Source organism: Cynocephalus volans, chromosome 17 (genome assembly GCF_027409185.1).
Source record: "Cynocephalus volans isolate mCynVol1 chromosome 17, mCynVol1.pri, whole genome shotgun sequence".
NCBI classification, from domain to species: domain Eukaryota; kingdom Metazoa; phylum Chordata; class Mammalia; order Dermoptera; family Cynocephalidae; genus Cynocephalus; species Cynocephalus volans.
In genome coordinates, this window is record NC_084476.1 from 16,763,433 (window position 1) to 16,777,612 (window position 14,180).

Below are 14,180 nucleotides of genomic sequence, written 5' to 3' on the forward strand. Positions count from 1 at the left end.
ATGACCTTGGGCCTCTGGGCCACCATTTGCAAAAGGTGGTTTGAACTGGATTTTAATTTTTAAAATTCACTTTAGAAAATGGACTTTGTCCTTTTAGTGTTGCTTATTGGAGGAAACTGAGGATTATAGAACATTGAAAAGGAAAAAACCACCTCTCATTTCCCTATAAATGATGACTTTTAATGTTCAAGTATATTTCCTTTGTCTTGTTATGTATTTTCAGACACCCAGTTCCAAAAAAGATTTGAGGTGACTTTAATGTATATGTATGCATTTTTTTCTTTTTTATAATTGAGAATATTCTATTTAAGTTTTTTCAGTTATTTTTGTAGCAGATACATTTTATGTAATGATTTTCCTGATGCTGGAATTTCATATTTTTAATTTCTTGCTCAGTCCTGATCTTGAAGGTCCATTCTAACTCCTAGGTTTGGTGATCAGGCAAAATTGTCCCAGGAGCAGGATAAATTTGGATTTAGAGGCATGGAAAGAGCAAACTGCCAAGAAGTCAAGTTGAGCTTCCATCAGCTTGGAGTTTACAGCTTGGCACAGGGAAGTGTCATTGGGGTTAGACATAAAGGCCTGGGTTGTGGATGTGGTTCTTCACTTAACTGCCATGTGACTCTGGCTAAGACACTGAAATTGTCTGGGTCTTAGAGCCTTCCACTGAAACATGCGTGAACCCTTAGGGAACTGGGCATTTTCTAATGATGGCAAATCTTTTATACATTGTAAAGCACTGTGTGTTTCAAGGTGATTGATATTTTGCTCCCATTATGGAGTTCCCACAATAAGCTAGGTACCTTGCTGGGGCACTTTATATCTTGTTTAATTGCCAATTACTCTATGAAGTAGCTGTTGTTCTCTTTTTACAGGTGAAGGAAGTGAGGCTTGGAGAGGTATATGGCAGAGTTTAGAATAGAACCCAGGGTAGTGTCTTTTGCGTCAAACCACACCTGTTTTCCGTCAGTGCTTCCTGATCCTCACTGGACCTATTTATATAATTCAACCAGCATAACTTTTGGGTTCAGTGAATTGTACATTCTTGTTTGACGTTCTTAAAGCATCAGAATTGGTACCTGATTCCCAGAAGTTATGATAGGCATATTAATGATAATAATAGTAAAAATAGTAGGTGCTATTTATTGAGCATTTACTATATGCCAAGTATTTATACACATTAATTAATTTAATTTTTACAGGAGAGAGTGGTATCCCCATGTTGTAACAGATTAAGAAAGTGAGACTTAGAAACATAAGTAGCTTACACTTGGCATAGTGCTTCTGCACCTAGCACAATATTTGGCATACAGAACATTTGATGCATGACTAAATAAATGAATGACCTTGTGGAAGGTTACTCAGCTACCAAGTGTTAGAGCAGGAGCTTAGTTCTAAAGCCAGAACTCAGCCCTAAAGCCTGAGTTCTTAACCTCTGTGCTTCATGCCTCTTGGCCGTGGTCTGGTGGTTGTCATGCACAGTCCAAGCAGTCTTAAGTTTCTGTTGTCCAAACACTAGTTCATCTCTTATCCCACCTGTTCTCTCCTAGTGGCCTTGTTCCAAATTTACCAGAGGACCTGGATGGCATCAGCCCCAATGCTGTTTTGGGAAATGGTGGTAAGTACATAAAGTCAGGCATTTTCTTGAGTAAGAACAAGGGAAGTAGACACTAGACCACGAGCACCTTGAGTCTTGGGACTAGGCTTTTATATCTCTGGGGCCCAGAGTCTATCTACACCTGGCACACAGTAGGTGCTCAGTATTTTATGTACGTATTGATTTGCTCTCCACTTCCTTACATAAAAACGGGACTAGAGGAATTGATGTCCTTTAGGCCATAACTTCATGAGTTTTATTTCTTGCTACCAAGTCCATAGAAATTCAGCCGGTGTTTGCTGAACTGAACGACTGCATGGAGGCCGAGCATTGAATTGGAGACTAGGATCAGGGGTTCTGTTGGTCTCTACTGCTGAGTGGGTGGAGGACCAGGAGAGCTCCTGTCTGGATTTTAGTGTGCCAAGGCCTTCCTGGCAGGCAGCTGGATTCCATTAGCCAACTGAGATCCAGCATTCCTACACAGGCCTGCCCTTTGGAGGGAGACAAAGGGCTGATTAGACCACAGGAGACGGCACTGAGTAAATAAGCAGTGTATTGTGTTTAAGTTGGATTATGAGGAGACTTGACAGTCTGGGTCTTGCTAAGCATTCTTTGTAATTTTTATTTCTGAAAAAAGTGAGTGCTATTTTAAGTGTCTCTGTGGGTAGTGCTAATAATTTGCCTTGTTGAAATATCTTGGAGATATTTTGACTTGTGTTTTTTTCTCTTCTCCAAAGTGATGAGATATGTACAAAAGGAAGACATTTCTAGAGCAGACAGCGTAAGTGTGACAAGGTTTATTTCTGGAGAACACCTTAACTTGTAGGCCACTTTAGGTTTTCCTTCAGAACCTGTTAACTTTTACTTTAAACACAAAATCCGACAAACCTTTGTTTGTACTCTTCCTGCCCACAGGCAGTTAGAAGCAGAATAGGCCTAGTCCTTAACTGAGCCAATGGTACATCTGCTTCATGCCAGACTCTGGGCTAGGCACTGGGATTCAGCCTTGAACCTGGTTACCATTCAAGAAGATAGCTAAACAAAAAAATGAGAAGTCATATATGATCAGTGTCAGGAGTGACAAAGTATAGGGTACCCTGGTGTGGAGGAGGTGGGTCAGGCAAGAGTTTCCCAAGAAACTGATATTTGAGCTGAGGCTTGAGTAGGACCTACGTGCCTACCTGCTGCCTCTTTAAGACTCAGCTCCAGTCTGCCATCTTTTTGGCTCTCCCCAGGCTTACTTAGGTGTGATTTCCTCTCCGAACATTATATATTTCACTTCATTTCACCTCATTTCATTTGTTTCTATTGGCTGCTTTTAAAATATCCAGAATTCATCCAGTTCTCACCTACTTATCCTCCTACCATCCTGGTCCAAACCACCATGATTCTGGCCTGTATTATCCCAGTATTCTCCTAATTGGTCTCCTTATTTCTCTCCTAAACCCCTTACTGTCTGTTCTCAGCAAGACAGCCAGAGGGAGCCTGTAGAAGCCCAAGTCTGATCATGTTACTCCTTAACTCTGAATTTTCCAGCGGCTCCTCAGTGTCCTTAGAAGAGACTACAAGACTGCACACAGACCGTCCCCCAGTACCTCTCTTTTGTCCTCTTCTGCTGCTCCCCTTGTTTATTGCTCTCCAGCCCATTGGCCGCTTGGCTCTTCCTCAGATCCAGTAGGCATGCTCCTGCCTCAGGCTGGAGTGTTCTTCCCCCAGGTATCTGGCTCCTTCTCTTCAATCTGCCCAGATGTTACCTTCTCAGTGGGGCCTTCCTTAACCACCGGACTTGAAATCGCAATCCTCACCCCACCCCTGGTATTTCCTATCCTTATCTACTTTAGTTTTCTGGATAGCATTTATCACCTTTTAGCATATTATATTATTGACCTAATATTTTGTTTATTGTCTTCTCCCGGTAGAGTATCAGCTCCATTTGTTTGTTTTGTTTCCTGATGTAGCCATATCTAGGAAGGTCTACATGTAGAAAGGTGCCTAGCAGAAAGTAGGCTTGATGCATATTTGTTGGAAGATTGAATTCAGTCACTCTCTCAACACACATTTACTCAATACCTACAAAGTACCAAGCACTTTGCACAGCATGATAATAGTTTGTTTACATCTCTGTCTAGCCCACCTGATTGTGAACCTCTTGGGTGCAGGATCAGTGTCTCCTTCACCATTGTTTCTCTAGTACACAGGATGGTGCTTGGCACAGGGTAGGTGCGTAATAAATGTTTGTTGAATTAAAGAAGCTGTGGAGAGATTTGGGTATTGGCAAAGTCTATACTCACTCTAAAGCAGGGGCTGATGGTTTCTGGCCCACTGCCTGCCTGCTTTTGAAAATAAACTTTTATTGGAACACAGCCACTTTATTTGTTTATGAATTGTCTGTGGCTGTTTTTGTGCTGCAACAGAGGAATTGAATAGTTGTGACAGATTTTAGCGTTTGTGTGTGGCCTGCAAAGCCTAAAATATTTATTGTCTGGCATTTTAAGAAAAAGTTGGCCAACCCCCACTGTCAAGTCAGTTAGACATGCTTTGTTTTAATTACTGACATGTGACGATGATCTCCTGTTGAGCAAAATAACTTTAGAACATAAGGAAGTACATGTCGGCACAGTCTGCTTTGCCACCTGCCCGATGCATTTTCTGGGTTCATCCTCTGACACCACATGTACATTGTTACATTGGGGTTAGTTTAAGTAATTTGTAAATACTTGGGATATAATGGTTTAGAGCTTTCCCTGGACTCTAATCAGTAAATCACAACAGACAGAAAGTACCAGCGGAGTATACTCTGCTGTTCATGTTTTTTCTTCTCTGGGCTCTACTCCCTAATAGGAGTGTTGGGCAATTTGCATGCCGTGATGTTTTCCTATGTCTATTTTATCTTTTTATAGTGCTCCCAAATGTGTCAGAAGAAACAGTGTCTCCCACCAGAGCACGGAACATGAAGGACTTTGAAAATGTAAGTGGAGATACCAAATTATTGCCCCTAACAAATCATGTCTGCTACTGCTGTCTAGAGAGAGCTGTATTTTTTGAGAACTAAGCTGAATAATGCCAGAGGTAGGAGGAATGCCACGTCTTGTGGGCATTCTCTGTGAGACTCTTACATACCCAGGCATTCAGTCCTTTGGCCAGTTATGGGTTCTCACAGGATCGCAATTTCCAGCTTTGGGGAGTTTGGTGTATTTCTGGTGTCCTGAAGGTGAGGATGTTACCACATTGCACAGCTGAGGGGAGCTAACATCTGTCAAGGGCCTTACAATAATGTAAGGGATAGTAGCTGTGGTCCCTGTTTAATCCTCACCACGACTCTTGAAGTATTTTGTATTATCCACATTTTACAGATTAGGGATCTTAAAACTAGGAGAGACTTGCTTATGGTCATATAACATGTAAGTGGCAAAGCTTGGATTTGAACCCCGGTTTTTAATGATTCTGAGAGCATTATTCTTTCCACTGCATTGTGCCTCCCCTTGCATTTTGTAGACTTTATGTTTGTTGCTGTTGAAAGGAATGTGAGTAGCCTGTACCCAGGACTGTGTAGTAATTGTCTGAGAATGGATTATTTGGTGATAGATTTGGCTTTGATGCTTAATGTCTTCCAGCATTGTGTCTTTCATTTGTTAGCGGAGGGAGTTTGTTGTCAAGTAACAGGAAAATGAGGTTATTTTCCCAATTTCAATTCTCTTTCACAAGTTACCTATTCAACGTTCTCATTTATCATGGGAAAAATCAGACCCTTCTTCATTTGTAACCAAATGAATTCCATACTATGCAAGACACAGGAGATATTTATCAGAGAGAAGATGGAGGACACAGAGAGAAGAATGTTCCACAATTATGTTTCTCTCTCCCCAGTTGTCTTTACGGAATGGAGCAGTGCTGTCTCTGGATTTAATTTAGAATACTCATTACTGCTAATAGTTATCTGCAAACCACCAGTGACCAATTGAAGAAATGACTTGTCAGATCTCTAATGGAAACAAGTAATTTCTGAGCTTTGAGTTGTTATAATTTCAGCTGTACAACTTGATCTATGCTGTGGGGTCTGGGGCCTCAAACGAATGAGATTTGATTATTCCATATCGTGTATAATTAAAATATGCTCTACTATTAAATGGTTGTTCCTGTTTTATCATAAGAGTAATAATAGCTACTGTTTATTGAGTTCTTGCTCTGAGCTGGGCACTTTAAGTGTTAAGCTCTTTATATACATTAATATTAAAGCAGCTCTGCAAGACAGAGAGTTATTATTTCATTTCAAAAGGCACAGTTTTAAATTTTATTTCTAATGGGGAAATTCCAAAGAATCTTAAAATTTTGGTTTCACATTTTATTGTCTGCCTTTTGAACTGGAAGTCACCCTAGAATTGAATCCAGTCCTCTTTATTATATGTAGGAGAAACTTGAGGCCCATGGATGTGATGTGGCAAAGCCGTTCTCAGGGGCCGTCTGTGCTGCTCAAGGACTGTGGCTTCTGGAGCCAGACTGCCTGTGTGTCCACTTCTGCTGGGTTACTTTGGGCCAGTCACCTAACCTCTGTACTTCTCTCATCTTTAAAATGGGCATAATAACAGTGTATACTTCATAGGGCTGTTAAGAAGATTAAATGAGTGAATATATTTGAAACACTTATGCCTCCTAGCACAGAGTACATTCTGTGTTACCTATTTCTCTTTCTCCTTCTTATTCTTATACTTGTCATTGTTTTTTTTCTTTGCCATGTGATTTGTTTCCCTTGCTCAGATGTGTTCTTGATGACCTAAATCCCATTTTTCTTGAAGATGAGGGAGAGCCTTCTGTGCCAGTATGTTTTAGGATTTATGTTTTTTCTTTATGGCTGTGGTCCTTTGGCTGCTGTTAGATTTTTATGGCATTAATATTTTTTATTGTAGCATTTTCAAGAGCAAATTCTGCAGCTGAAATTGAAATGGCTACACTGTTCACAGTGTCTCCCTTTCAGGTCTTTATTACTCACTGAAATTTTTCATTTGGCCTGAGCTACTGAATGCATGATCTCTATGTAGTGGTAGCCTGAACTTTCTAGGGGATGCTTATAGGAAATGTGCTTGGCATCTAAAGTTAATTTTAGAGTCAGCGTGCATATTAAAAAGGGGGGCTGGAATACTTTTGATTTAAAGGGGAATCTCATGATTCCTCTTATTCTCGTCTCAGATTGATATCTGAACATCAGGAGTTGCATTTGGCTCAGATCTGGCAAGACATAAGCCCCCTTCTGGTTTTGCTTGGAGGTCATCTGTTCAAAGAACATTTTCAAATATATCCCTGTGCCAGGCTGTCTGCCAGGGGTTAGGGACTCTCTAGTGGATTAAAATGTGGTAAGTCTCCCTGTCAAGAGGCTTGCAGTCTCATTGGGAAGATGGTTAAGAAAATAGTACAGTGATAGATGTAAGTACAGGGCACTGTGGGGCCACAGAGGAGGGGCTCTGAACTGACTGGGAGATTCAGGGAAATCTCCCTGGAGGAGGTATTGCCCGAGGTGGGTCATCAGGGGCAAGTAGGGATTGGCCAAGTGGAGAGGGCTAGGAAAACATCCTCAGGCATAGGTGCTCACATGTACAAATGTAGAGAGAGGCACAGCAGGGCATGATGAGTTCAGGGAACCATAAGTTCCCTTTGGCTGTGTGAGGGGCTTGAGAGAAGTCAGGCCATCGAAGCAGGCGGGGTCTGATTGTGTGGGTTCTTGAATGTTGCACTGCTTTGTTTTTTGTCTTGCAGATGAAAGGGAAACAGTGATGGATTTTAATCTGGGGAGGGAAATGTCCAGAACTGTGCTTTCAAAAGGTCACCCAGGCTGGTGACTGCAAGGAGAATGTGGAGGGGAGCAAGGCTGGTGCCAAGGTGACGAGTTAAAAGGCGCTGTGTTGTGGGCCAGAAGTTGGAGGGCCGGGCCTCATCCTGTCCCTTCATTTGACATACTGGGGACTCTGAAGCCCAGAGAGAGATAGGGACTTATGCAGGCCTTGAACCCAGGTCTTGTGGCACAGGAAGTCCTTTCTACTTCATTCTGTTGTTTTCTGCAAGTACTCACTGTGACATGAAAACCACATGCCAGTTTTTGGGCCTTAAAACTAGTAATCCATGCTGTCTAATATCCCCATCAGCTGAGGGTGTAATCACCTATATGGCAGGCCTTATGGTAGAAAGTGGTACATCAGTTTGGTCTTGAGAGGGGCCTATCTTATTGGTCCTTTCTAGATAACATAGTAGGGAGCTCCTCAGACTAAAGGAGGCCTGGCTGAGGCAGCTTTTTGCGAAGGCCTGTGCTTATCTGCTGTGATCTGTTCTGGACGCTAGAATCTCTCTCTGTGCCTTTAAAAAATTTTTTTGGGGAGTGAATGGGGCAGACCCAGAATCTGGTACAGTATATTCAGTCCAGGTAGCTGTCTTTACCAATGTATGGAAGAGTTTAATTCTGACTTTTGACAGGGAAATGACATGGATAGCATTCCATCCCTGGGCTCTGCCCCATCAGATTTCAGTTTCGGCTGATCTTTCTACGATGTTTCTTTGACCTTGGAATAAAATCTCTAACTTCTTGACGTGGTCCACTAGGTGACCATGTGTGATTGGCGGTTCCCTGTCTCTCCGAGCTCAGCATGTTCCTCTCTCCGCTTGTACACTGTGCTCCAGCCATACAGGCTGCTCTTCCTCAACCACACGCAGCTTGTCCCTATGATGAGGCCTTCACACTCTGCCTGGGACATCCTTTCTCCCTTTCTTTGAACCACAGGCCCCTGGACCTTCATGTCTCAGCTTCAGCGTGACCTTGTTGGAGAGACTGTCCCTAACTCCCTTCCCAACTTATTTTCCTCTTGTCTAGCAGGCACTCAGCACCCTGTCTGTTCTGCCATGGGTCTTATGACTATAATTATGTTTTTACTCGCATACTTGCTTAACATGTGTCTCCTCTACTCTATGTCTAGTACTAACACTGAACCTAACAAGATGGTAGGCACTTAATAAATATTTATTGATTGAATGAATGTGTGACCTTGTATGCCATACTAAACCTCTGAGTTTTGGTTGCTTTATCTGTAAAATGGGAGAAATAATATTTATCTCATAGGCTTGTTGTGAGGATTGAGTAACATATTCGGACAGTGCCCGGTATACTAGATCTTCAGCAAACGGGGCGGCTGCTATGGTTATTGTTAATAAAGCGGCTGGAGATGGCGTAGCTAGAGGGAAACAGCTTGTCATGAGGTTGGGGGCATGCAGAGCCAGAGTCCTGGGAGAGCAAGCAATAGTGAGGGCGTGGTGAGGTTAAGAGTGGGAGGACGAGGCAGGAGAGCAAGAACCAGTGGGATGCAGGTCAGTGGAAGTGCCTGATGACTGAGGCTGTAGCTGGCAGAGTGAGTGTCACAACCCCTCTCTTTGAAGCTCCCCGCACAACGTGGGGCTTTTGCAGAAGCCAGCACTTGGGATCAAGTTTGGCTTTTGGCTGGTGGGGAATCTGGTGAGTGGTAAGTACAGGGGTTCATCTGTGTACAAGGATGGCTTTCTACCTACTGAATTGAACACTCTGCACATCCTGAACATGCCTTCCAAAAACCTGGCCAGATGGTAGGCTGGGCAATGTGAATTTTTACAGTCTTTTTGAAGGCCGTTTGGAAAGAGATTTTGATAGTCATAAAAATAAAATTACTCTTGAGCCCAGTAATCCATTTTGGGGAAATTTATCCTAAGGAAGCAACCCAGTGGAAGTAAAAAGCTCTGTTCACGAAGGTGTTCGTTGTCACATTGTGTGTAATTGCGAAAAATTGGGAATAGGGAAATTATATTTTACATTTCTTCTCTTTTTGACTTCTTGCAACAACCTTGTGTTGAGGATAATTCACAGATGCGGAAGCTGAGGTTGAGAGAGGTTGAGATGAGGTTGGAGAGATTAAATGACTTGCCCATGAGCTTGGTGTGGTTGAGAAACTAAAAGAAAGCAAAAATCAGACCTGGTCTTTCTAATTGTAAAGCCTGTACACTTTCCACTAGAGCCAGCTGAGTCCATGAGAGCTCAGTAGAGAAGTGGTTAAATGAATCAATTCAGTGGAATTTAGTGCAGTCATTTTAAGAGATGATTATGTGTAATTCTGTAATAACTGAAAAATACTTAAGATATGTTAAGTGAAAACAATGGAATAAACAAATTCACTTGTGTTATAATTCTGTAAGAATGTATATTCATGAGCAGAGGCTGAAAAGAATATGAAAAGAGTTAATTTCATAAGGTAGTTCTATTCTAGGTGTTTTTGGGGGTTTAGTTTTAAAATTCTGTTATTGCTACAGTATTGTTTGTTATAGATATTTGCCTAGTAACAGTTTTTTTGGATGATTTGAAGACACAAGGGAGAGTATTGGCATGAGAAACTAATTCCAAAGTATCCTCCTCATTTTACTGAGGAAGACACTTTGGAATTAGCTGCTGTTGGCAGAATTATCTTACATGCAGCATCATTTATCAGAGATGAACTTTGGGCAGCAAGAGGTCATGGTTTTTGTCCAGGTGAGCTCTAACAGTTTTTGCACTTTCAAAGAGGTTAAGAAATTGATGGTGGCCCAAAGATCTGCTTACTGAGGGCTAGAGTGAGAAAGGCTATACTGTGTTTACTGCTTGCTAAGTGCCAGCTCTTCCAGGTGCTTTAGCTCATTTCATTGTCACCATACCCCTGTGAGGTAAGTGATTTTCATCTTCATTTTATAGGTAAGCCAGCAGTGGCTCAAAGATATTAAATAATTTTCCCAAGGTCACATGACTCACAAGTAGCAGCACTGGGCATTTAGTCTGTTTCTGTTGACCCCAGAGCCCTTGCTATTAGCCACCGCTGTCTTGGATAGAAAAATGATCTAATGAGGTGAGCTTCAGCTTTGGAGGCCCAGGCTCTTGCCAGCCATTGAAACTGATAGCCAGAGTGAGGCACCTTGCTTACGTTTCAGTTCAGGTGGGGCTGGTTAGAGTTGCCCTGATTCTTTTTTATGTTGTTGGTTTTTGTTTTTCTTCCCTTTTAGATGGAGCTTCAGGCTAGGCGAGGTTTTGACAGGCGGTGGGGGTAGGAGGAAGCCAGAATGACTAACAGCTCCTGCAGAATCCTTCTCACTGCTGAGCTGGGGTGCCTCTCCAGCTTGAGAAAGCACCACCCTGTAATTGTGAGGGGATGTTTCCCGTTTCAGATGGCTGCAGTTCCACAGTAACACTTGTGTGCCAAAGGCTGGAATGTGGCAAATACAGCCCTTGCATTAGCTTATTTTTGAGTATTAAGTTTCTAAGTCATATTTGGTGGGTTTTATATTTTGGTGATGTTTATTCCTACTGTATAGTTAAGCTGTTTTCAGTTATTCACCTCAAGTGTTTTTTTTCTTCCTTGAACTTGTTTCTCTTAAAGGGAAAAGTGCACGAGAAAAATATTAATATGCTTTAAATTCTTATGCGGTGCTAGGTACAATACTAAACATTCTAATTAATTTCTTTTAACCCTTATAATAGCTCTATGAGATGGGTATAATTATAATCCCATTTTTATAGATGAAAGAACTGAAGTACCTAGAAAAAATAAACTTGGCTAAGGTCATACAGCTAATAAGGGAGTCTGGACTGTATTCATTCATTAATGTATTCATTCATTTAACAAACATTGATTGAATAACTATGCTGTTCTAGAAACTGTGCTGAAACCTGGGAGGAAACAGCTGTGAAAGATTAAGTCCCTGCCCTCAGAAGCGGATTTTATCCATGTAATAAACATGATAATAAGTAATAAACGTACACAAAGAAGATGAATACAAATTGTGAAAATTCTAGCAAGTAAATAAGAGTTGCATTTTAGAGAGTGACTTGCTGGGGGTGGTATAAATGGGTGCCTCTTTAGGTGGGGTAGTTAGGATGGCTGTCTCTGAGGCAGTGACATTTTAGCTGAATGAGAAGGAAGGAATGAGACCAAGATACCCTGGCAAGTGCTGCAGGAAGAGCTATGCAGGACGTCAAGGGCTTTGGCTTATTTGAGGACCAGAAAGGAGGCCAGTGAGGCTGGAACACTGTGAACAGGAGAGAAGGTGATACCTGATGAGGCTGGAGAGGCAAGCAGGAGCCAGACCATACAGTGCTTTGTGACTGTGGCAGGGGGTTTGATTCTAAGAGTGATGAGAGAAAGACAATGCAGTGTTTAAGCGGGGAAGTGAGGTGAACCAGATCTGTCTGAGTCTGACTCCTGTGGGGCTCTTATTACATCACATTGCCTTAAAGAAATTCTTAAATGTGTCCATCCATCCAGCCACCCAGCCATTGGCTATTTAGTAACTGTCTCCTGTGTTTCAGACTAGAATGCACAACATAGATATGGTTCCCTCTCTCGGAGATGGGATGGGTAGAAAGGCAGGTAACCAGCGTAGTCATTGCTGTGATGAGGAAAGTAAGGTATGTAGAAACATTTAGAAGGGTCTCCAGTCCAGCCTGGGGGTGATCAATGGAAACCTTGTGAGGGGAGTGATATTAAGCAGAGAACTAGATTGACCATTGTGGAAAAGATTTCATTTTATTTCATCTGGGTCTATCTGGTGTTTGCAGTTGCCTTCTGAAGGCCTATCTGCCTTTCTCGTATTATTTTTTTCCTTTAAACTTCTTTATCTATAAATAGGACAAATATTCTTTCAAGTGTTGCTAAGAATTTTAGCATTGTGTACAGTGTGGTCATTCTAAGCAATCTCCATAAATATTTTATTGGTAGCTGAGTAATAGAATAAGGTTTCTCATTATAGGAAGCATCTGGTGGGGTATACTTTTTGTTTGAATGAATGTTTTATGTGCTATTTCCTCAAAACATGTGGAAGAAGGCTTTAATGAACCTACCAATTGTTTCTTGTGCTGTTCTTGTTAGCCACAGAATTGAAACCTTAAGGTTTAATCGAGGGCTAAGGACAGATAGTTTGAAAATATACTTAATGTGCATTATCCTTATTATTTTCTCTTATCTAGTTATAAAACTATGTTTGTTAAAGAGAATATTGTATGGTATTTAAATCATTTTTTACAATGGTGAAAAAAATACCTGAGACTGTATATGTGTGGGGATGTACTAGCATTCAAGTGTAGCTATTCACATTTTGCTATATTTCACTTTATTTATTTATTTTTTTGGTAGTTAGCCGGAATAGGGATCAAACCCTGGACCTTGGTGTCATCAGCACCACGCTCTAACCAACTGAACTTACTGGCCAGCCCCCATTTTAGTTATTTTAAAATCAACTTAATTGAGATATAATTTGCATAAAATAAAATTCATCAATTTTGTTAGATGAATTTTGACAAATGTGCACTCCTTGTAACTACTGTTGTAATCAAGAAATATATATATAGGATTATAATTTTTTTGTATATGTGTGCACAGTTCTGTGCACGTGGAACTATCACTACAGAATATAGAACAGTTCCATAAAAACAAAGAATTCCCGTGTGATGCCTCTTTGTGATCATACCTGTTAGGTCGTATGAGAACCCTTTCGGCCGCGCCCCATCATGGCGCTGGCTACCCTTCTCTTCTGCCTTCTCCTTCCCGCCGGCGCCACAATACCTTCCTGCCGGTGCGAATCGCACGCCAATCAGCACAGGCTCCCTGCTCCTGGCCCCTTAGCAACACAATCCATCCAATCCCTGAACGCCCTGTGCCCTCAGCAAACCTATCAGCTCTTTTCTAACCCTATAAAAGCAGATGTGCCCGCTGAATAAAAAACCTTCTCCGGCGAGCTGCCTTGCCTCTGTGTCTCATCCTTTAACTGGTGCTGAATTTTATTCCTTTCAATACCCTCTTTTTATCCCTAACCTCTGCCAACTAATACTGTTCTCCATCCCTAAAATTTTGCTTTTCCCAGAATGTCATATAAATGGAATCCTACAGTATGTAATCTTTTGAGACTGGCTTTTTTCCCTCAGCATAATGTCTTTTAAATTCATTCACGTTGTGTGTATCGTAGTTGCCAAGCACTATTCCATCATATGTTTATCCATTCCCCTTAGAAGGACATTTGGGTTCTTTTCAGGTTTTGGTGATTGTTGCTAAAGCTGCAATAAACATTTGTGTACAGGTTTTTGTGTGAATGTAGGTTTTCATTTATCTAAGATAATTACCTAGAGGTGGAATTGCTGAGTCATATGGTAAGTGTAGGTTTTTTGTAGGAAACTGCTGCACTGTTATCTAGAGTGGCTGTGCTGTTTTGCATTCCATCAGCAGAGGATGAGCATTCCATTTGCTCCACATCCTTATTAGCATTTGGTATTGTCAATTAAAAAAAAATTTTTTTTAACCATTCTATAGGTGTATGGTGGTATCTCACTGTTAGTTTTAATTTGCATTTCCCTCATGGCTAAAGATGTTGAAAATCTTTTCTTGTGCTTATTTGCCATCTGTATATCTTCTATTATGAAGTTTCTCTTCAAGTCTTTTGCTGTTTTTTTCTTTTTTTAAGAAAAATTGTGTTGTTTTCTTACAGTAACATTTTGAGAGTTATTTATGTATTGTGCATATAGTTCCTGTGTTGGATATGTGATTTGCAAATGTTTTCTCCCAGT

General features: G+C 41.2%; 1 protein-coding gene across 7 annotated transcripts in view; it reads left to right on the forward strand.

The window, feature by feature from the left end:
• The window catches only part of CDK5RAP2 (CDK5 regulatory subunit associated protein 2), a 180,901-nt gene that overhangs the window by 8,037 nt on the left and 158,684 nt on the right, over positions 1-14,180 (forward strand). For all 7 annotated transcript variants that reach the window (XM_063081771.1, XM_063081776.1, XM_063081777.1 and 4 more), the window contains exons 2-3: positions 1,551-1,618; positions 4,498-4,565. In XM_063081771.1, coding sequence (XP_062937841.1) covers positions 1,551-1,618; positions 4,498-4,565 — 136 coding nt within the window. The remainder of the gene's footprint in view (positions 1-1,550; positions 1,619-4,497; positions 4,566-14,180) is intronic.